Source organism: Eucyclogobius newberryi, unplaced genomic scaffold, assembly GCF_026437365.1.
Source record: "Eucyclogobius newberryi isolate DKJ021-1_F unplaced genomic scaffold, fEucNew1.0.hap1 SCAF_9, whole genome shotgun sequence".
In the NCBI taxonomy this organism is placed as follows: Eukaryota; Metazoa; Chordata; class Actinopteri; order Gobiiformes; family Gobiidae; genus Eucyclogobius; species Eucyclogobius newberryi.
This window is the reverse complement of record NW_027316532.1, coordinates 27,528,206-27,552,478: the sequence shown is the minus strand read 5'-3', so window position 1 is coordinate 27,552,478 and position 24,273 is coordinate 27,528,206. Positions and strand designations below refer to the sequence as shown.

The 24,273-nt window shown below is 40.2% G+C and overlaps 1 protein-coding gene across 4 annotated transcripts in view; it reads left to right on the top strand.

Moving 5' to 3' along the window:
• Positions 1 to 24,273, top strand: part of camsap2a (calmodulin regulated spectrin-associated protein family, member 2a) — a 30,091-nt gene that overhangs the window by 4,394 nt on the left and 1,424 nt on the right. The window contains exons 3-18 of one of the 4 annotated variants that reach the window (XM_072439304.1): positions 8,837 to 8,998; positions 10,098 to 10,181; positions 13,209 to 13,241; positions 13,479 to 13,620; positions 14,060 to 14,199; positions 18,780 to 18,876; positions 18,959 to 19,055; positions 19,134 to 19,165; positions 19,243 to 19,312; positions 19,381 to 21,367; positions 21,841 to 21,977; positions 22,698 to 22,906; positions 23,113 to 23,176; positions 23,430 to 23,495; positions 23,925 to 24,040; positions 24,124 to 24,242. In XM_072439304.1, the coding sequence (XP_072295405.1) occupies positions 8,837 to 8,998; positions 10,098 to 10,181; positions 13,209 to 13,241; positions 13,479 to 13,620; positions 14,060 to 14,199; positions 18,780 to 18,876; positions 18,959 to 19,055; positions 19,134 to 19,165; positions 19,243 to 19,312; positions 19,381 to 21,367; positions 21,841 to 21,977; positions 22,698 to 22,906; positions 23,113 to 23,176; positions 23,430 to 23,495; positions 23,925 to 24,040; positions 24,124 to 24,242 (3,555 nt within the window). The remainder of the gene's footprint in view (positions 1 to 8,836; positions 8,999 to 10,097; positions 10,182 to 13,208; positions 13,242 to 13,478; positions 13,621 to 14,059; positions 14,200 to 18,779; positions 18,877 to 18,958; positions 19,056 to 19,133; positions 19,166 to 19,242; positions 19,313 to 19,380; positions 21,368 to 21,840; positions 21,978 to 22,697; positions 22,907 to 23,112; positions 23,177 to 23,429; positions 23,496 to 23,924; positions 24,041 to 24,123; positions 24,243 to 24,273) is intronic. The other 3 variants (XM_072439305.1, XM_072439306.1, XM_072439307.1) reach the window with 3 other exon arrangements.

The window sequence follows — 24,273 nt, the reverse complement described above, 5'->3', positions numbered from 1 at the left end:
TGAATTTCAATTTCTGAACAACATCTTGTGCATAATTTAAATGAACAGAAAACAGGGAAAGAAAGCACAGAATGACCTTCAAGCAAGTTGAGTTGAATTCAATAGTACAATACTGAGCAGGTGAACCACAGAGGAGTCCCAAACTATTTTGAGCTGATTTGAACACGCCAGCCTTTTCGAAATTCATTCAACCGTGCCCTTTTATCTGTTCCCTCGTTGTCAGTCCTCATTGTTACTCATTCTTTTAGATTCCTCTGTCATTAAGTCTTCATTCAGTTGATTCCTCTTGTATAATTTTACTCCTGTTGTACTCTTAATATTATTATTTCATCCTGTTCCCTTGCAATTTGACAAAAACAAATGAATCCAGATATAGTTTCATCATTCTCTGATTGATCCCTTGTCTGATTGATTGATTGTTTATTTAAAGGTGGAATGAACGTTTTTTTTCTGCAATTTTTTTTATCATATTTCCTCGTGGCGTGGATAAATCATTTGTCCTGCCACGTATCAATCATAAAACGCACCTATTGCTCACCTGCAGCCGCGTCAGGCTCGTCCCCACGTTTCCGCGTGCCTATCATAATATAGTTCCCTCAGTGTACGGGGCAAAATGAAGACGGAGAAAGACAGTTCGAGCTGACGCAGAAGTGGACAGAAATCTACGGGAGACGAGCGATGCGCTCCGTTGCGCTAATAAACAAACGCACGTGTGTGTTGTATCAGTCCACACGGGGGAGTGGCATGCGCACTTCCGCCTGCGTTCTCAAATCGCCGAAAAATCGCCCATACCGCCTTTAATTAGATTTATCCTATTAAAATTACTTTCAATATTAATGACCTGAACATAAAAAATACAGACTTTTCAAAATCATATTAAACCATTAACCATAAAAAACTAAGACTTCGAGACGTCCAAGACTTCGGAGCCGCACTGTAATTTTTACTCCTCATTTTTGAGTATTTAAATATCATGTCCAGGGGTTCTGAGCCATCAAATGTATCATATTATAGCCTAGATTTTACAGAACTCCAAACCACATATTTTCCCACGGCAATGGCTATAAAGAAGCATATGATGGATAATATGAAATAATTTAATCTCAATTCAAATGTGATTAATTGCACATAGAGTTAGCTGTCTCCCCTTGTCCAATCTGAATCATTTCTCCCCATTTTTTACCTTGATATGTTGACTACATGATGCAGTTGCAGACTTAACACAGTGAGCTCGTGCTGAATGAAAGACTGACAGCTCTGGGGGAGATGATCTATTATTTAGAGGTCTTTTCAAGTGCTGAGAAGGTGAGCAGAATTGTCCGGGCTTAGTGCTCACAGAGAAAGAACAAAGACTGTTTTTGAAACCTGTTAAGCCTGAGTGGTTTAATAGCCGTGTAAGATAAAGATCCTGGTGCAGTGTGTGAAAGACACTAGCTGTAGCGTCTCTGAAGTGTTTTTCCTGCAGTTTAATTAAGAGTGGTTAATAACGTAACAGCCGTTGCTTCAGAAGGTGAATGAAACAACGTTAACAAGCATTTTCTTTAGCCTGCGTGTAAACTTTAAAATCATCTCATCGTGATGATTTCGACTGAACCTTCACACACATTATGCAGCGCTAAGATTCTCCTTCGCCTGTGACGCTGAGACAAAACGATGTGGAGGTGGGCTGGAAATGGAAACCAGGCATTTTATTATTCTCGTTAAAGAGCTGTGAAAATAGCAATGGCCCTCCTTCCCTCATTATCTAAACATTGTCATCTTATCATCCTCAGTATTTTTTACCTTGATTTGTAGCATGGATTGTTGGAATTGCATTGTATAATTTTTTATGCATAATGAGTTTATTAAAGTTGATGTTGCCCTTGTTTCTTCCTTTGTTCCCTGAAACAAGCGCCGACAGGATCAAAACAAAGGAAAAAGATGGCTCTATTATGTTCTTAAACGGATGTTCCTGGATGTAGGCATTTCCTCTTAGTCTGAGGCACTTTTGAGTCATTGCTCGGCTCGAGACGTTTTGGATCTTGTTTAATTTGCATGTTTGGCCGAAGTCCCAAGTACACAGTAACCTTTAAAGCTGAAGTGCATTTATTTCAGTATTTATCTATCTTTGTATTACATTAAGCTTTGAGCTCTTAAGAGTTATTAACATGATCTATTAGGGCTGCAAAATATAACGCAAAAGCAATGAAAACGTCAGTAAATACTAAATATATCGCACTGTCACCACCGTACCCCATTCGACAGAAACATGCTGGTTTAAAAATGAAAAAGTTGAAGAAGGTTGATGTTTGTTCATTATTTTCCTTATTCCGTCTAAATTATTCTTGATTTAGTCTCTTTTTATTGATGTTACAATTTGTTTTTATATATAAAGTTTGACTATTACATTAAGGCATGAACATATAGCAATTATAACTAAAATGTATGTTCAAATATTGCAATAACCTTATATTTCTGTACTTAACAGTCGCAATATCGTCCTGCCTTATTATTTATGACTCATACAGACACTATTAAGTCGTTATTTATTGTTCCACATGTTTTATTTCCTGATATGTTTCATTTGCTGGGATTTCCCTGCTTTAGGCTTTTTGTCTGTGGCATAAAGTAGTTTCAATATTATCGTTTAACCATGATATTTCAACATTTGTGATTGTGAAGGACCTACTTGGATAATGCTCTTTATAACATTCTATTGATATCACATTATTGCCGAACAGCCCAGCTCGCGCTCTCGTTCTGACAGATTATCTTGTGTGACACGGCTGCATTGAGGAAAACGCTCCTCATCCTCGTCTGCGGCCGCCTCTCGTGTAGTCCTTTTCCAGCAGCCGCCTGGTTTCCATGGTTACCTCGAGCGCGCGTGAGTAGGTGTGCGCGAGCGAGGAGGGCGCGGGGGGGTACTGCATATGTCGCTCGCGTGCTGCCGCGTGTCTGCTGCGTGGAGATGGGGGTGCAGTGCAGTGCAGTGCTGCTCGCCGAAAAGCCCCCGATTGTCACACACAAACGCAGGACCCGCTCCCAAAAACAGCCAGGAGCTGCGCCAAAAACCGACCCGCATTTCCAGATAGATAGAGATGCTCCTCGACGTTAAACTGTCTGTCAGCGTTCCCCTTCGCTTCATGTCATGAACAAAGGCGCGGGGAAGCGGCGGGGTGGAAGGGAAGCCCGGCCAAGTACGCTCTGTTCCCGTCGGGCGCGATCTGCTCCGCTCGCTGCCAACGGCCCCCCGACTCCCAGGCCCCGGCTCTGTGGATGTCGGAAGAGCTCATTAGGAGAGGCTCTGTGTCTAAAGCCTTTCTGGATGAGGTTTTCTTTGAAACATAAGTATTATATGAGTTATTCTTTTTAAAAACTGCTTGTGCACAAAATGAGTGTCTTGTTTCTTGATTTTTTGTTGTTGTTTTGAACTCTGAATCAGCACTTTGAGGCGGGTGTGCTTGTTTTGCATTTTCATCAATTAAAATCTCTTTGAGCTGTAACATTTTCACTAATATAAATATGCTGCGATAGAAATAAAATGTCTAACTTTGTTTTATATTATGTAGGGCTGCAGGACACTATTATTTTAGTAGTCGAATAGTCAAAGCATTATTTCTATTGTACATTTAGACATTTTGAATACATTATCAACCAAATGAACATTTAAATATGGGCTGACTGGGCTGGCTTCTAGATAGTGAATATTGATTGTATATTGTATTGTATAATATTTATTTTATTTTTTAATCTATATTTTGTTTTAATAATGCCACTGTCTTTGTGATAAAAACATATTTTTGCATCTGTTTGAGAGTCTGTCCAGATAACAATTACAATGATCAAAATATGCCTATGGTTATTTTTTGTAGTCACAATTAGTCGGTTAATTGCTGTAGTCCTAATGTTATGTAAAGGTTTTGTTATAATGATTTATTTTGATGGTTTTGATGGTAATGCTTGAATTAAGAAATGAAACCATAGCAGTAAATCTTTTGTTGTGTATCTCAAATCTCTGGTTTGGTAAAATTAAAGAATATAAGACAGCTGTCATTTCACTTAGCATTTTTAGAAGTGGATTGTGTGTTAAATCACATAAATTGTTTTCTCACCTGAGCCAATGTGTTAGTCATAAGGAAAATCTAAGACATTTAATCCATAATAACCTTATCTGGCCCCAAGCAGAGGGTTACACAGGGATCAGGTTTAATACGATTACGTTATCATTTATTCTAATGTTGCTCTATTTTACATTGGTTTGCACTAAAACGTTTAGCTGGCAGCTCTTTTACTGGAGTTAATAATTAGTAATACATTTTTTGACTTCGTTAACCCTTAAAGTTGTGCCTTCATTTGCATTGCATTGCACTAAACAAAAATATTTATTTAAAAAAATAAATAAATTTAAATGTCGGTGTAATCCCTCATTCTTCCAGGAGTGTTCCATTATAGAAAAAGATTCAGTTGTAGTCATCAGGACTCTATTTTTAGTCATTCTCAAGACTCTTTTCATTTAAATGTGTTAAAATATTTACACAATGTGTCAAAATCAAAAGTTATCTAGGCCATTACACTTAGATATGGATAATGTGCGAACTGACGTTACATTAATAATCATTTTGTCATTAGGGACACCAGGCAAATCCTTAGTTTGAAACATTTTTAAACTCATGACACAACAACACTAAACAACTCATTCGAAACACATTTAAAGGAAAAGGATAAAAATACATTCCAGCTTAAACCAACAACACAGAGCAAACACCACAGTGTAGTCCTGCCAACATGAGGCGCGTCTCCAAAAGAAAGGCTCTCTTAAGTGTCCTAAAGTTAGCTTCGAGGTTTCATTCTATTTCTGTGAGTTTTTTTATTCCTTTGGTGCACAGAGAATGGTCCTCCTCTGCTTTTAAACCTTTTACTTGCAGTTGTGCACCTCTTATGTAAGGTTAAAATGATGTATCCTCTTTTTAAATACTCATAAACCATAGAAAAATATTATGAAATACCCCCATAAATACCCACTCAGCAGGAGCAGGTATAACCTTCTAAAAAGTGATGCTGTTGAGTGCATTCCTGTTTCCAGCTGAGTTGGCATGAAATGTCCTGAGGCAGAAGGTTTCAGTTTTTTGACAACTCCCACCAGCGCAGAGCCACTGGGAGAACTCTGCAGATCCAGTTTTTGGTCCTTAATTTGTTGTAGCCTCTCATACCATATTTGAGTCAGCTAAACCAAAAAATGTTCCCCTTTAATAAAGTTGATCATATTTCAATTGAATCTTCAATAATCATTGTTACTTTGAAGAAAGCACAGAGAAAAAGTCAAGAGTTCAGGTCTGACATGTTGAAAGTTGCTGAAGATGGACAGGAATGTGTAATTATACTTCAGGAGGACGGGGAGATCATTTAGATTGAAACATGCAAACATAAAGGGAGGATTGATTGATGGATGGAAGATAAACCAAAGTTTGCTCCTGTGTGAATTGGGAGGCTGTAAATCTTAACCATTTTAAATGACTCAAATCAAGATATTCTGAATGTTATAACCTCTGAGCTGTATTAAAGATTAATGGGTACAAATCCTGAGAAAGACACAAAGCTGCAGTACAATACGAACAGGATTTTTACCACGAAGGAGCAGCTTCTTACCTCCTTAGAAATCAGTGTGAGATTTATGGCACAAATCCGCTTACACAACAGAGGAAGGCTTGTGTACTCTGCCATAGGTGTATCAGGTTCAAGTGAAAGTATTAGAAGTACCGTAAATAATGGGATGCATATTATGATTGTTCCAGTTCCCTTCTTCGAGTCATCGGGTCACAAGACATTATATAACTCAATAATGCTAAATGGCCAGGAGTGTTTGCGTGGATTCATAGTGTGTTGTTGTATACTAGAACTGGGCATTTTAATCAAGATCTAATCATTTGGAGTTCGCAGTTATTGGCTCGACAAGTCTTCAGTCAGTTCTGTAGTTGTAAAATCATATTTTTTGAAGCAGAGTTCTGACTTTGGAAGAATAAATTGAAAACGTGAAAGCTCCTTATGTCTATGTTCCTATCTTATTTAAAGTCATTTCTAAAGCAAAGGGTTAGACAACTGTACAGTGTAGTTGCAGGGAGTAAACTTGACTGTAAAAGGCTGGTTATAATGAAAGGAGTACAGAGCAGGCTTGTCTTTGGGCAGTGCAGCTACAGTGTCTGTGTGCTGTTTCCCTCTGGCTGGAAGCGCCTGTTCTTCCACCCCCACAGATCCTCATCCATCCGTTTGATGAGGTCTCTCTTTCCCTCGAGTTTCTTTCTGGCATTTATATATAGCCACGTGTGTGAATGCTGTACATTGCAGCACGTCGTTTGCTTTAAAACAAGAGCGGGGTTTATTGGCACATTCCATTTGGTGAAACTCAGTATGAACTGCTCTTCTTTTGTTGTTGGACCTTATAGAAGACGGTGCTATGGTTTTGTTGCTTTATTTTATTAAGTTGCTACATTGTCAAAACTACTACTAATCTGATTACTGAACTATTTTGGGAAAATATGTAATTGTGATAATTCTGTATGTACCGGTATTTATTGTGAGTAATATAATTCTATGTGGCACAGTGCAAACATGTTCAGGGACATTGAACATACAGGGACATTCACAGAAGACTGAATATGAAATGATAAACTCGTCTCAGAACCTGTTTGTAGACGTCTAACAACAGGGTTAGGTATTTAATAAGAACATTTAGCTTGCAGAGGAAATTATGTTGCAGGATTGCATTCATTCAAATTGCGATTTTGATTCAACTAATATTGCTTTTGTTTATATAATAATCTATTTGCTTCTCACAGTGTCTTGATGTAATTTAGTAATTAGAGTCTGTATGTGTGCGTGTCCGTGCATGTGTGTGCGTGTGCGTGTGCGTGTGTGTGTGTGTGTGTGTGTGTGTGTGGCCACTGACCAGTGTAAACGAGATTAGTTCTGCTTCTTTCTATTTGATCTTATCAGACCACAGTGGAAGGAAATCTATATTCATAAATGAATCAAAGGAGCAGACAGGAAAAAGAGGCCTCTTGGGACGGACATTGCATGGTCCCAGGGCTAATTTTAAATTGCCTTTGTCTGGAGTTCATCATGTTGTTGTCAAAATAAGAAGCAAACTGATAACTGTACTGTGTAATCAATGGTTTCAATTGTCTTCTGTGGTTCAGTGTTTTCACTGTGTGGACTGGATCACTTAAGGCCAATAGAAAACAGCGCAGTGGTATATAATTAAATGGGCTGGTTTGTCTGAAAATTACACCTTACAGCTAAATCTAACCGCACTTACCCCAACTTTATTAAATTGTTTTTTTTTCTTTGACCACACTGTAAAATAACAGACATTTTGCCACTCACTACATTGTCTTATGCAATAATAATGTGTTTTAGACCACTTGAACGCCACACTGAGACACTGTGTGGAGTCATGCTATGTCCCAGCCTGCTTCAATTTGTCCATCATCATCCCTGTCCCCAAGAAAAAACAAGCGCTCAAATGACTTAAGGACACAGGCCTGAAGTCTCTAGTGAAGTCATTTGAGCGCCTGGTCTTGCCCCACCGCCACCTTCCTGCTGGACCCCCTGCGGTTCGCTTACAGAGCCAACCGGTCTGTAGATGACGCAATCAACCTGGCACTCCACTTCATTCTGCGACATCTGAGACTCCACCTCTAGGTGGATCACTGACGGACTGGAGGCTGTGTGTGCAGCTTTGGAAGAATCCTATCAGCACAGGATCTCCACAGGGCTGTATACTTTCTCCTCTGCTCTTTTCCCTGTACACAAACTGCTGCACCTCCAGCCACAACTACGTCAAACTGATCAGGTTTGCGGACAAAACCACCCTCATCGGGCTCATCTCGGACGAGGATGAGTCTGTCTACAGGAGGGAGGTGGACCGGCTGGTGTCCTGGTGCAGCGGTAACAACCTGGAGTTCAACGCCCAGAAGACAGTGGAGATGATCTTGGACTTCAGGAAAGTCACAGCACCCCAACCCCCCCTCACCTTGACAGACTCCCCCATCTCCCTCTGCTTTCTCAGCACCACCATCACCCAGGACCTCAAGTGGGAGTGCGCCATCAGCTCCCTCATCAAGAAGGACCAGCAGAGGATGTACTTCCTGCGGCAGCTGAGGAAAGCCAAGCTGACAGCGGAGATGATGGTGCAGTTCTACACGGCCATCATTGAGTCCATCCTCACCTCTTCCATCACCGTGTGGTGCACTGGAGCCACAGCTAAGGACAAACAGAGACATTGTGAGCTCTGCTGAGAAGGTGATCGGCTGAAGTCCATCCTGACCAGAACCTCCCGCCACAAGAACAGTTTCTTTCCCGCATGAATACTTTTTAATACCTGCCACTTTAACAATTATTAAAACCAATAACTATCCATTGCACTGTTTACTTTTTGCACTATTTCTGACCATTTGTATTTTTTTATTTTATTAGTAAATTCTTAATTTTATACATGCCTTATTTGATATTAAATGTTATTGTTGTTCGTTGTTGTTTCCTGCACCGTACCACCGAAGCAGTGAAGTGAATTTTGTTCTCTGACAATGGCAATAAATATTTTTTCTGATTCTGATTATCCTATGGAAATTAGAGCTCAATTATAAATATTGATAGTAGTGAGTTTTGCTATAACTGGATACATAAAGTTACCTTTAAGAACGATTACAGCTACCCAATGTACTGAGGTTAGGGTCAACCCCCTAACCCTAACATACTGTATATACATACCAGTACTAATATCCTTGGATCATATCATAAAAAATATGAAAAATACACAGTGCCGGTAATCATGTGTCATCTTATGTGTTTTGTTTTTCAGAGCGCTCATTTGGCCATGATTGACACACTGATGATGGCTTACACAGTAGAGACTGTGAGTGTGGATAAAGTCATGTCCTGCATCCATCAGTATTCCCCTCCTGACTCTGAGGAGGAAACGCCATACGACACTGAGGACACAGTCACAACCTGGATCAACAAGGTACACAGTGTTATTTTAGTCACAGCGATCAGATGATTTATTTTGAGCGATACATTAAAGTGGCAAAAGATATCATATATCATCAAGATTTTTTTTCCGCATATTGATTGATCACATTTAAGTGGCTTTCAATGTTGACTTCTTAAACATTAACAGGACAGATATTAATTCCGTCCTATTGAACACAAAACTTCCACTCAAAACCACATGCTTTTACTGGGGATGGCTTTAGATCTCTCCATTAAAAAACACATAATTGATTATTTGAAATGATTGGATCTTGATTCCATTTTGAAAATATGATTAATCACACTGCCCTACTTCTGAGGCACACCATAAATGTAGCTAAAGTGCAGCCTAATTTAACAACATCAGTATGCATTTTACAACTTTATTGTAAGGGTGCAAGAGAAAATAGAGAAACCGCTGACAGCGCTCCATACAAAGCCAGTGAGCCCAGTTTGTTTACATTCCTTTAGTGGAATCTAAGCTGTCACTCTCACAGCACAGCGCACCCATAACACACTCCATCTACGCGGCGTTAGACCCAACTGGACTGACATATGGTGCTCTGTTCTCCTCGCTCAAAAGTGGTGGTCTAACAGTAAATACAGTGACTCAAATTAAAAAACGCAGAATGTATTTTAACACTACTGACTTGTTATTAGTAACGTCACAATACTAAACACTAAAAGATTTTGACACCAAGGAAAAGGTTTGATTCCCAATTTTGACTCAAAAAACCAATGATAATAAAACGTTATTTTCTTTGCTCAGACTGTAATTTCCAACATAAATCGCATCTTCTTTATTACGACCATATGTTTTATACTAGCTCTACAATTCTAATTCTAACTATTTAGGTAAAGATCAGGTTTTGTCCTGTTATTTTTTCTGTATCGATATTTTTTTCAAATTAATATCTAGTTTTGGTATTGATTAGTCTTGTTTTTTACAACCCTCCTATTTCTTGTTTGTATACATTTTAAAATATTTTAAATTATTATTATTATGGTACAAGATTTTACATTTTCTGAACACTTATATGGTCAATGGTTCTCAAATCGTCCAATGTTGTTCATCTGTCATGTCTTTCCAGGTAAATGAGTATCTGAAAGACATTTTGATCCAGGAGAAGAAAATGAGTGAGGCACAAAACACAGATCCAGCTGGAGCTCCTCTGGTAAATAACCTTTATGTAATTCTATAAATCACGTGTTAATGCAGCTTGTTTATCTCTAACCTTAAAGTCACAATGTCATTCTCTATCAGTTCTATTGTCGGGCTGTTGGCCATGAAATCCCAGATAACACGAGCCATGTTACTGTTTGAGTTTCAGACAAAGAATTATTTCCGTTTTACTGAATGAGATAAAGAGACACATCAGGCTTCACGCTTAACATCATTTCATATTATGATCCAAATTTCCTTTATCACCATGATGACTTTACAAGCTCCTCATGTTTCTTAACTAATATTTCACAGCTTAGCAGTCTAATTGAACCAGCGGGCGCAAAGTGCCGGGTCAGTCCAGCCTGTAGTTTATTGTCTTACATAACTAACTTTGCTATGGACCGTCCTAATGTTATATGACAGGCTGCTGTTCAGGCGTAGCTAGCGATGCCATTTACTGGAGGCTGCCAGAGTGAACTGTGTTGAATTATTCACTGGTCTGGACTAAAGGTTGTGGAACTTTGGTGATGCACTTCCCAACATTGTATAGTATTTTTATTTCATTTTCTAAGTTTGTTTGTTCAAATTGGTCAGAAGCACGTATTTAAGGGTACATAAAGTGATACTGTAAGGAATATATATAAGAATAATAATATTGCATGTGTCGTTACAGCTTTAAGAATCACAGCAATGTAATACTGGGTCAGGTAGCACGACATGCACAGTAGGCAAATCCTCCAGTGAGTTTTTAGCTCAAAATCTGGAGATGGTTCCTCTGACGATTCACTTCTGACAGATCGCCCGTGCAGCATTAAATATGGGTTAAATGCAGAACGCACATTTCATCACCCTTACCATATCCTTGCCATAAAAATGTGAAATCTTCTTATAGGTAATTTGTTCATTTTATTTTTTGTGGACTCCTCAATAATACTGTTTTGTTACCAGTGACGACAAGGCGTACCACCTGTTACCATCTGTTGGTGTTAACACGGCACTGTAGCTGTAGTTCACACAGTATTTCATCTCATGTGTTCTGCTGTAGGTTATTAAAGAGAATGGAGCTATTCATCAAACACAGCCTTCGCTTCCTCACATGGCCGTCATTTAAAAAACATCATCACATATATAACGTACCATTTCAAACAATATTTATCTATACTCAACACTTAACTTTAAAGCATCCCTTCACGTTCTATGTGTTGACTAGCCTGAGTGTTCAGTATGTTCTGAATCTGCTGCATTTACATATTAGAGCAAGGACACTATCTAGTAGGTCACTTTATTGATTTGATTGATATTGATAAATCATTATCCGCGACCCCGAAAGGGAACAAGCGGTAGAAAATGGATGGATGGATGATAAATCATTAGTCATTTAGGGCTGTTGGTCATTCAGTTTCTTAATCGGTTGATAGCGTCTTATTCAAGTCTTCTTTTTATTTTTATTAGGATTATAAGGATTTATATGGACAACAGCAGAAAGGATAATGCATTGGGTTTATTTTGGGAGTGACTGGACAGTTAGATCTGCCTTTTCACAATTTACTGCTCTGTGTACATAGTTGTTTTGCACAAAATACTAATTATTTTAAAAGCTTTTGCCAGCACCACGCCGCGCCCCCCTTTTAGTGGATTAATCAATGCACAGGGCACATCTTTAGTCAATCAAGTACATTTTCAGTCGACTAAACTCAAGAAGAGATGACGTTTTCGGGTTGAGCAGGTCAAAATAACCACTTAGAAAATCACCTTTGTCAATGTTACATTTCCTTAAACTTCACATACAAAAAGACAAAGAACAGTTGCGGTAATCCAGATGTCGAAGTGGACATGAATGAGTACAAAGTCATTGAAGCTGTAACGCGACACAGAGCTGCACTTGTGCATTTCATCCCCTTTGTCACGTTGCTCCCCCCTTTCCTCTGTCTTCAGTCTGACTGCTGTGTGAGTCATGCATGAGGCCTGTGTGTCACTCAACAAATATCTCCCAGAAAAAAACGCACTTAAGACACTACCAGGGGTCAAACTCTTGCTTTACCAGGGGTCAAAACTCTTGCTTTACCAGGGGTCAAAACTCTTGCTTTATGAGAGGGCCATGCCAGGACAAAGAGGAAAGGCTAATCCAATAAGAAAATGCTGAGCTGCTGATTTCTGGGAGAAGGGAAGAAAGAAGGAACATCGTATTCTGCCTGTCCATCAGGGCTACAACAATAATGGGAATGATAACTATGACTAATATGCCATTTTGGAAAAGAGGTTTTATTGGAAACAGAGCCATAATTGAATCAAAATGGCTGTAAATGTATTTTTGTGATTCTGATTAAAAATTAAGAATAAACTGTAATTTTGTCAACCAAGTGGCTTCAACTTAACATTAACCCAACCTGGTTAAAGTCGCTGTAGAAATAGTGATCCAACAAGTCGACTAATTGGGAAAAAATAATCTCTGACTTGTCAACTACTAAAACAATCCTTAGTAACAGCCTTATATCATGTGTGTACTAATTAAAAATCATTGTATTGGATTACTCTTTGGTGTTAATGTAATTAGCACATTACTTTACAATAGACAAGTTTGCTTTCTACTACTGCCACTTTGATTGCTCCAGGCTTTTATAGCAGTCATGGTTCATAAGAAAAAGATCAGTACACGGTCCTTGTCGCTTCCTTGCCTTTGAAGTCAAATTTTAGCTGTAGCATTTTATGTGACACTTACATTTGGTTCTCTGATGATTTTGGAAGTATACCGCGGGAGACCTTTTTTCTCTCCACAATCAGCTTATAAAGTTAGCATAAACTGACATTTGGTCCTCCTAATGCAATAGAAATGTCTTAGCTTTTGAGCTAGTTTTGTTTATTTCTTCACCTGTCACATTCAGATGGCATTAAAGACATACTTTGAATAATTTATTTTGCTGCTACAACCTTACCTCAACTCTATGTTATGTCTCTCTGCCCTGTTTTGTTCTGCCAATTGTATTCCAAAGAAATCATGTACAAATATTGTCTTTCTTCTTTTGCTTTGCTTTTGCAGTCTCCAACCAAGTGGTACATGAAGCTTGTGCCCGTGAGTCAACTAATAACCGCTTTGCTGTTTTTCTGTGTGATCATATTAAACACCCTTTTGTGCTTTGTGCTTGACTCCCTGATCCTATAAAAACTACATTAAACAGAATTATGTTTTGTAATCATAGTTTGTAGCTGTAAGACATTTAAACATTTCTTTTTTCACCATGTCACAGGCGGCCATATATAAATCAAATATTAGATCAAATAAGACATCTGTTTCCCCCCCTCTTCTCAGGCTCGCTACAGAAAAGACCAGAGCCCCTCACAGCCCGTTCCCTGGATCCCTCCAGTGGACAATCTGCTCAAGGACAGCGCTGATGGCTCAGCTCTGGCCGCTCTGCTGCACTTCTACTGCCCTAAGCTGCTGCCACTGGATGGTGATGGCAAAATATTACTTACTACTTACTTACTACTATGCATCTTCAATGTAAAGGCCTTATATGATATCATCAAATCAAGCACACACATTTAATAAACAGACATATAGAAAATAGGTGGGCAACAAAAGGGATATCTTGAGTATTAGCTCTCACATTGGCAATTGTCAGACAATTTTATAGCAGTGCATCATAAAAGGGCTAAAACGTACCTGTATAATGCCTTCTTGACCTTAGACTTAATATTCTGATTTTGCATATCTCCATTTTTTATACATGTAATGCAAACTGTGACTCAAAGACAAAGATGAATTGACAATATAAAAAACGTAAAGGACATAGATATTGTTTGCACTTTAATTTATAATCACCCGTACAAAAATTATACTCAGGATGTATACAAAGATACTGAGTAAGGATGACTTTCTTTGTCCCTCAGATATCTGTCTGAAGGAGAACATGACGCTGGCCGATAAGCTCTACAACTTGCAGCTCATCCAGGACTTTTGCAAAGACAACTTAAACAGCTGCTGCCACTTCAGCCTCGAAGACATGCTGTATGCCTCCTCCACCATCAAGGTACACATTTATCTCATTCAAGCTTTGATTCTGTATTGTAATAGAAATGCACAATATAAGGCAAAATAGTAATTATAGCATAGCAGTAAATGCAATATGCTTATTACAAGACTCTTGAATGCTGTGCTGTAAACAGTTGTCATTGAATGTCTGTTTTCCCTAAAATAGACGCTTTTCCAGATTATAATTTCTAGATTTTATCATCTGAAAAAGTCAATAAGATGCAGAACATTCACTGGATTATGCATTGTTTGTAAATCATGTACAGTTTTGCACAGATGTGAAATTAAAAACTGGGCTTAGGATACAAGTAAAGAGAATACCACATGTTTTAGCTTGAGAGGCTGAAAAAGGAGAAATGTGGTGACAGTTCAGTGGAAAAACATATTCAACCCGCGGATCTTTCCTGACCTTAAACTGGAGACAATTGCACATGCCTTCTAGTTTGTTTTTTCCCTCATTTCTTTTTGCATCTTCCTTTCCTCAGATTTCACATTTAGTTTTTTGCTAGGACCAGGATGTCTTGTTGATCCAGCTATAATTACCTATTGCAGCAATTGTAGGCCTCGGGTGTCAACCAAGAATTTTTCGTCACTTAATTTCTGGGGATTATGGGGCTTCATAAGTACAACCACAGACAGGGTGGTCCCTTGAAGGGAGTGAGATTGAGATTTCGTAGTGAATTGGGAGTTAATCTCCCTTTTCACGTGTAAATACGCCGTAAATACTTGGAACTTTATATATAGATATTTGTTATCGCATGAACTTACGTGATCTTCTGAGTGCACTTTAGGTATGTACAGTATATAGTGTATACTAATAAGATAAATGGGTGGGCAAATGTGTTAAGTAGAGAAATAGAAAGTCAGGATATGACGATAAGAGCAGATTGTCACTTGGATGAGATCACAATCATTTGATTTTTATCACCATTTTGCACAGCTTTACTTGTGGTCTGTTTTCTTTGTTGTTGTCAAGTAGCCTTGTGATTATGGCATGTTTTTTCACACAAAAAAGAGGCATGTTTTTGGTCAATTGAGAACTTCTTTAGTCGACTACAGCCGTTCAAAGATGGCAAAAAGGTAACAGGACTGGCTCATGGGCACAAAAACATACGTTCACTGTCTATACATTTGCTCAGGGCAGTTGATGTTAACAGATAACACATTTCACAATGCATATTCCCCTCAAAGACTGGGAGCATGCCTTGTGATCACACCTACAATTTACTTACAGATAAGAGCAAGAACCAGTCTGCCAAGTAAAAAGACACAGACATCCAATTAGCACAGCAGCACATTAAACTGCTGTTCCAGAGGGGCCGTTTCTAAATAACTAAATAACTCTGTGTGTGTGTTAAAGCTACCTAATACAGAGCTGGTGATCTCTAAGTGAACAACTTGTGACTCATCAAAGCTAACAAGTAGTATTACAGGACACTGGAAGGTACAAGCACATGTTGACCAAACTACCCTAGAATTCAAATTGTGCTGTTGTTAGTGATTTTTGGTATGCAGGGGATATTTCTGCTGATCCAAAATAAACCAGTCTGTTAAAAAAGGCAACGAGACACAGGTAAGCATCGCATAGAAGCAGTCTGCATCTTAGCACTTGACACACAATGCGCATTGACTGAACAGCTTTTTGCGGTGTTGTGCTGACGCCGTTGTCTTGAGGGATAATAAAATTCCTACCGGGCAGAGTTATGGCCGCTCAGCAGGCCAGGGAGAACTGAGTACCGACCGAACCATTTAATTTCAGTAACCTTGACCCACTTTCAGGCGGCACACCCTGAGCAGCAGTGTACCGCGGCGCAGGCATGCTAATGGAATGACCTTATTATAGGGATTGCACCAAAGCAGGCATAGCAGTGTGTGGGGTCTTCATGTGGAATGAAAAAAAGAGAATGGGAAATAAGAAGCAAAAGAGTGTGATGAGAGCGCTAACTAATGGGATCGTTATAAATAACCAAAAATAAACAAATACTATAGAAAAGGCTTGATACTCAATAGCAATTTTGATGCTACAATGGTTAAAAACACCCCTTTTATATAGTAGAATTTTCCATACAAAATAAGAGCTTTTTTTTTATATTATCACGATTTCTTTAGTTGAACTTTTGATAAAGATCCAAACCATTTAAAAACAACACTGGAATTGTTCAACTTTGTCCTATTCTTGTCATTTTCTTGTATCGATACTTCAAATGAGTATTTCGCTTTGATACTAGTTTCGGAATTGCTTAATATATGGGTATGGAATCATTTGACAATTCTACAATGTGATAGTGATTAGACAAGATGCACTCACACACTCTCCCAGATCCATACATCAGGGCACGCATTAGCCAAAGCTATTCACTCTTCTCTCCTAAAGGACATTAGGCGATAGTAAATCACGTCAACGCACTCCCATTTACCCTTCGTTTAAGTAATACACACATCTAAATGACTATCTGTGGATCCAGGGGAGGGAAATGAGATTCACTGCAGTGGACCATCACAAGCTGTTTCCTGAGCAGGTTTGTTCAGTTGATTTATATAGCAGCTCTCAATAAAGTGTGTGTGCCTAAAGCATACTTTTATATTATGTGTCTTAAATGCAGCTCATATAACAGACTCATACTGAGAATTTGTTATGCCAGTTTTTGGTATTGTTTTTGACATCGACACAGAGGGACTGCTCAGAACACTTGGCAAAGGTCAAAAGGAGAGGATTGTGATGTCTGCTGGTTTAGATCCTTTAATCAACCCTGCTGCCAATGATGTCTGACATTAATGCTCTGTGAATGGGGTAGTCCTGCACTTAACTACATATAATGAATTATTAGCAATAGCATGTAGTGTAATTTGTTAAATAATTCAATGCAGTACTTAGTTTGAAGTGAAGTGTGTACGTTTAAGCCACATATGCTCGCAGGGATGAGGGCTTTCTGTGACCATCCGTCCAGAGTGGATTATCTTTCCACAACCTCTCCCCCTCAATCCACTCAACCCCGGGCTCCGGGCCATTAATCACCAATCAGGTCCGTGGTTAAGTTCCATCGTAACAGAGAGGACAGAATGAAATATCCAAGCACCAGCTGAATATCTGGCAACGCTGCAGACCTGGCAACACACGTGGCAGGAGTGTGGTGCAGTGACTGTTATAGATGGAGAGTGTGACAATGCTTAGGACTGCATTAAGATAACCTTGCCACCTGGTGTGTCAGTTGTAGTCCACACACTGGCAGAGAGAGGGCAGGTTGTGTTAGAGCTTTCTTCAATGGTTGGATGGACTTTAGGAGGTCAGTCTTTTTCTGTTAATCTTGCTTAGAATTGTGCAGTATCTTACTTTTCCCGCATGTTTTAATCTAACTTTGTATACGGTTTTAGTTCACTTAATCTATATGTTCTATTCTATACTGCTGCACGTTTGATTTAAAGTTTGATTTGTAGTGTCACATGTAGACAAATATCAATATGTAAGCTGTGTCATCACATTTTGCAACCATGTGTAGATGTGGAACGTGCACAGACACAAGCAGAGGACATAAATGTGTAATTGTGCCATAAATTTCAGAAAGTGCTGCAGTAAGGGCTATTGTCAAATGCTGTAATGGTTATTAATTGTTCCTGTCCTAAATGGCGAGTTGTTCTGGGATGTCGTCGTCATGTTACAGATATCATTTTGATGTTGGGAGTGTGTCCTGGGGCTCACTAGGACAGTTTTTTGCTGATGGAGTGAGTGTCTTTGGAGCTGAGCCATGCAGCATTGCCTTTGTCTGGAAACAGCGGATCGTAGACGGGGTGGGGGTGTGTTCCCTCAAGGTCGCTCCCGTTCTGGCTGTTCTCATTTTGCACGTGTACCAGGTTCTGTGTGCAATTTCACCCACTGTTTTCTTGCTTACTGATGTACAGCAAGCCACTGACAACACTTTGTAACAGTGTGTTGTAATGCTGTAGTTTGTGTAATCGGGGCATGCAGCGTACCACCTAATGCAAGTTTAATTAGTGTTTGTATTTTATTGCAGCATGTTTTTTGCAGCTCCGACTCGCGGGTGTTCAAAATTTATGTGTGCTGCTTTACAAAAGGACATGTATTTCTGTGGTTTTGCTACAGTTAACCTCCCACTGTATTTTGACCTCCTTTTTTGCACGACCTGGCTCTGCAGTGTAGCGTTCTGCATTAGTTTATCTGTCCTGTTATATTGATATTGACCTCTATTCTCTAAATCAGGTTAATACCTTAATCACTTTCGACTACTATCACCTCAAGACCTGGCCATTACCAAATGTTATGTAAAGGTTAGTGAGTTTATCCAGCAAGTAGAAAGCCAGGAAATGTTAGGGGAGACTAGAAAGGACTTACTGGTAATGCTTTTTTACCCTTTTTTATTTTAGCATTGCATATTCTGGTTCCTCAATGGATCTTCAATTACATATTTGCATTTATAATATAGAGGGCAGCATCAGCCATGTTACACCCTCAGCTGCATGAACTAGACTGGGCTTGAAAGGTTAACAGAGCCCTCTACTGGACAAAATTATACAATAGTTTACATTGACATTAAACCATATAAATGTATTTTTTCTCAACAGAACAACTACCTGGTGTTCATGGCAGAGCTATTTTGGTGGTTTGAATTTGTTAAGCCATCTTTTGTGCAGCCAAGGACTCTGGACAACGATAGCACAGGTTTGTCCTCAAATGCAATGATACTGTGCTTTTAGGAGAATTAGCAAAGTGGTAATTTTCTGTCACTTTCTTCTGACTTTAGTGCCATCTTCATTGTTAAAAGATGTGACAGTAGTTCCTATTTCTATGGCGACAAAGAGGAGCTTCATGGAAAGACCTCCTAGTCCAGAAAGGCCAAGGTAATTTATTTTATTATAAAGATATCATAGTAATATTTCTATAGTATAACACTAACATTATTATATCTGATTGTACAGTTTACCACTCCGACCTCAACCACGAAACTCAGGTAAGCTAAAATTACAGTTTAGAATATTTTTTTATGGCCTTGGTTGTAAACGTTAAGTATGTATATTTTGCCTCAAGGAGAGATCAAGAGGTCTACCTCAATGTCTTTTGTTGATGGGAACCTTGGCACTTGGCCCAAAGAGAAAAGGTTTGTAATATGACCTTATTCCTTTGAAACGCTTCATCCTAAAACATTTCTGACTGTCATTTTTCCAGGTCAGGGCCTTACGGAGTGTCTTTTGATATCCCATTGGACAAAGAAGACCTGGCTCCTGCCCCTCACCTCTCAACACGAGGCATGGTGCGGTCTGTCAGCACCGATGATGGCTCTGGTTTTAAAGTCCACAGCCTTCCTCGGGGGATGAAACGTAACCTGTCATTCCAGCCAGTGAACGGGCAGAGTATTGGCATCGAGGAGGAGGAGGGCTGTCCCGACAGTCTTTCCGCTAGGGAGCCGGGCAGACCAGTTTTTCCAAATGAACATGGCAGCGCGAAGGGAAAAGTCCTGTCAATGGAGGATGCCCTGCAGTTAATCCAGAGCCCTAACAGACCCCCGGTGGAAGGGATCAACAGCGGATTCTTTTTGCACAGTCAGGATCGTGGAACTGCGGTCGGAAGCTTGGAGCCGGTTTCGGAGTCAGATTCCAAAAACACCGACACTGCGGAGGCTGACACTGGCATTCACTTTCACACAGACGATATGCTGGATGAGGACTCCTCTTTGAAGGACTGCTCTATGAATATGGACCTTGACATGGACACTCCCAGTCCTAGTCCAAGCAATCAGAGCAAGTCTCCCTCAGGGATGAAGATGACTAGTTTTGTGGAGCAGAAGATTAAAAAGGTCACTCTATCGGCACCAGATTCAGGACGGGGAAGTAGCAGCTCTATGAAAACCCCTCCGGAGGGCTCAGAATTTGGATTGCCATTATCTGTCTCCTGGGCTCCAACTCCTGAGCACAGCCCTATCCATCAACAACAAACCACTCCTTCTCCCATGGCAAAAACGTCACCCTCCCCGGTTCAGCTCCCACCCAATGACCCCGCTCAGGTTATGGCCACTGAGATGGTCCAGCTGCGGATCCGTCTAGAGGACAAACGCAAAGCCATTGAAGCTCAGAAGAAGAAAGTAGAAGCTGCTTTCATTAGACATCGGCAAAAGATGGGTCACTCGGCCTTCCTCAATGTCATGAAGAGGAAAGGAGATGGTGCTGCTAGCTCTGAAGAGGAGTCGGGAAAGACTGCAAGTCCCACTTTCAAATTTGGCAGGAGCAAAACAGATACGCCTGATGGGGCAGAGCAGAGCGGCACCAGCTCGTGTTGGACCAAGTCACCCGGCGCTGGAGAGGAAGGAGTCCAAAGCCATCCTCAGATCACAGAAGTAGACTTTTCAGAATACACTCGCTCTATTGAAAAGCTCAACCATTCACTGGGTTTCCTCCAGTCTGAGATGCAGCGACTGTCTCAACAGCAGGAGATAATCATGACCATGCGAGGGCAGCAGCAGGGCTGGGTCATACCTCAGACTCACGCCAATCCACAAAAATACAACCGCAGCGGAGCCGTCACCCGATCCTCAGGCCCCTCCTCGCCTGTGGACTCCCCGCGCTTCACTCACCGATCACCCACCAGCATCAATCGCAAATCTGCCTCATTCCACTCCAAAAATCCACGCACGGCTCGGCCCAACGAACTCAAGCTGGCCCCGTACAACCGAGTCCTAACCGCCCCACAGTCTGTAGACAGCATCCCCAGGCTACGCCGCTTTTCCCCTTGCCTGCCCTCAGCGAGCTCCTTTGTGTACATGGGAGAGACGCCAGCGTCTGCCAACGCAAAGACAGCGGAGAAAACGAAGGAGATGGAGTCTCTTCTTACTCGCGGGAAGGTGCATTGTGGTAGAAGTGCTGCCAAGTCGCTTCCCACGTCCCCCAACAAAATGAACATTAGAGAGCTAGATTTACTTGATGAAGCAATGAACCACACTTCGAGCGGTGGTCTTTCCCATCCGGTTATGGAAGGTTTCTCTCTGTCACTTGCAGAGCTCGATGCCTCGGCCCAAGGAAAGAGCAACCTAATTGAGGTGCCTCTTTCTGTTGTGAAATCACTAGAAGATCTGGCTCTAGAAGATGCCTTAGATCTTCAGCCTGGAACTGGGGACAGCGTGGAGGAGGATCAGAAGACATGCCGGGGCTTTTTCTTTAAGGTACATTGTGTTTTATAGTGAATATTTCCCAAGAGTTCATTTGGAGTTCATTTTGAAACATTTTCAAAACATTTCAATTATTGTTTTTTACTTATTTTTGCAATATCAGGAAAATAGTAAATTACAAGCATCAATTGTACTGAAAGAAACACAAACATTAAATTTGGGGAATTAAATATAAAGCAAATCTTGTTATAATTAATACACATATATAATGTAAGCTTTTAGGCGATTAAACATATTTAAAAATAGACAGACTGAGCTGAGTATCTCCTCACCTCTATTTATTATGATCAGACCTCTGGCTTGCTGCAGTCTGGGTCTGCATCGATGTAGGTCATGAAACTGGGGCTGGAGTGAATAATTCAAGCACAAACAGCTGTAGAGATGTTCATCTGTCATTAAGGAAAGAAAATCCTACTACAATATAGCATGTGTGTGGAAATGGAGCAAAATGTGTTGTTCTTATGCAGGAGGATGGGAAAGCTGAGGAGAACATGGCCCAGAAGAGAGCAGCTCTACTGGAGAAAAGGATGAGGCGAGAAAAAGAAAGTCAGCAGAGAAAGATGCAACTGGAGGCTGAGCTGGAGCTGAAGAAGGAGGAAGCTCGGTACATAAAAGTCCCAAATGGCTTGCTATTTTGGTTGTCTTTCGTTGCTGGTAGGGGGTCCGCCACCTGCTTTTCTCATGGAAATGTTATTGCTTTGGCTGGAATGGTCCACCGTACGGTATCCAATGTAACCATCTTGCATTAATTTAATTACAGGTTTACTTATTTCTCAAAATCACCTTGACAAACATGCATTCTGAGCAGGATCGCCTCTCTACAGATTTGCCCTGGCATCACCTGCTTGTCTGTATGGAGATAGATTTAGTTTCATGGGAAATAATTGCATAGTGCACCTTTAAACTCCATACAAGACACACAGATAACAGACAACATTTGTATCTCAGAGCGTCCAGATATAATCCTAATACATTTTAAAACACATTTATTCCGTTCCGTCAGCCATAATGATGAAGAAACAGCAGCGTATGTTTTGTTGATGTTGTTTTTTTATCTCTTGTTGGTTCTCAGCTGTTTGTTCCCTAGCCTAGAATAAACTGAAGTAGCTTGAGAGTTATAAGAAGAGGCATGAAGCTAGAGTTCTAACACAGGAGAAGTTTATTTACCATCAGCGCGGGATGGTAAATAAACTTCTCTTGTCATAGTATTGTCCATTCAAATCAAGTCTGGCCAGTATAACGCACTTGACCAGGACCTAATCCAGCCTGTCGAGACCCACAACCAGAAGAAGTTAACTTATACTGTTGTCTATATTATGTGTAGCGCCAAAGCGGAAGAGGAGCGCCTCAGGAAGGAGGAGGACAAGACCAGAAAGGAGTTCATCAAACAGGAGTATCTGAGGAGGAAGCAGCTGAAGCTCATGGAGGATATGGAGACGCTCATCAAACCGCGCACACAGAGACGTGGCCGGCCCAAATCTATCCACCGGGAAAGCCTGGAGTCTCCCAAAACACCTGTCAGGGCCGCTACAGGTAACCATAGAAACGAGAGAGAGAGTTCAGAGTCATTTACCTGGCCAGGGTCATTTACCTGATGGTGTTAGCTTTTTTTTTATTTAACTGGAGGATTAGAAAGAGAGCTAATGCATTCCAATTACCCATACTATGAATTTGATAATGTTTTATCTCAAATAATCTTTAATTTTATATCACATGTTAAAAGCAATGTATTTTTTCAGTGTGCAGCTTGTCATTGGCTTCACTCAATCGGGTGGATAATGACAGTGAAAAGAGAGTTCCAAGGTAAGACTTAAAAATAATACAACAAAGTAATTGCACTAAACAAAAAACTTAAAATGACAGTATTATCCTCAATACTGAAATATGAACTGTGTTGATTTATTTGACATGGTCTCGTACTGGTCTGGTCGTTTTAATATTATAACATATCTTTGTGTTTTCCATAGTCAGTTTCTGTATTGCTTAAACTTTAAAGACTAACGTTTCTTGTGTATTGTCATCCATTACATTACCCTCTATTCTTGACACTTGTCAGAAGTGCAAGTTTAGCCTCTGTCAATCTCTTCTTCTTTCTACGTTCTCCTGAAAGGAGACGAAGGAGGTTAGTTTGCTCTTATCAATGTACACTAAAGACACGGCCTGCTTCCTGCTCAAATGTCAATTCCTACTGTGCCTTTAATAAAATTATCTTTTTAAGTAATTATTTTATATACTTTCACAACACTTAATCCCAACCCTTTATATTATGCAATTGTGCTATGTTCTTATTAGCTTTGTCCATCCACCTGCTTGTTTCACACTGATGAAAATAAAATAACCATAGTAAATATACCTATTTTGTTTATTACTAATTGCACCAGACTTCATCCCTGCACCTACCAAATGCTTGTAAGCTTTGCAATTTGCCACGTGCAAGAACCACACGAAGCATTCTTGTATTCTTCTCAGAGGAAGCCACTGTTATACTGCGGTGGAGAATTTCAAACGAAAAGCTAAACGATAATGACGCACTTGTATGTTTGTCGCGTAGGCCCGATTCTGCCGATGGCTTCCTGTCTCCAAGTCGCTCCAGCAGCAGAAATGGAGAGAGGGACTGGGAAAACGCATCCACCACTTCCTCTGTCACATCCAACACAGAGTACACAGGTATGAGTCCAAGTTAGGCTTTTTATTTCAGAGATCCTAGCTAACAAATGACAAAACGTCCCTAATTTTCTCCAATTTTGCAGGTCCGAGGCTGTACAAGGAACCCAGTGCAAAATCTAACAAGCACATCATTCAAAACGCCTTGGCCCATTGCTGCATGGCAGGAAAAGTCAATGAGGCCCAGAAAAACAAGATCTTAGAGGTAACAATCTCACTACTACAACACAACTGAG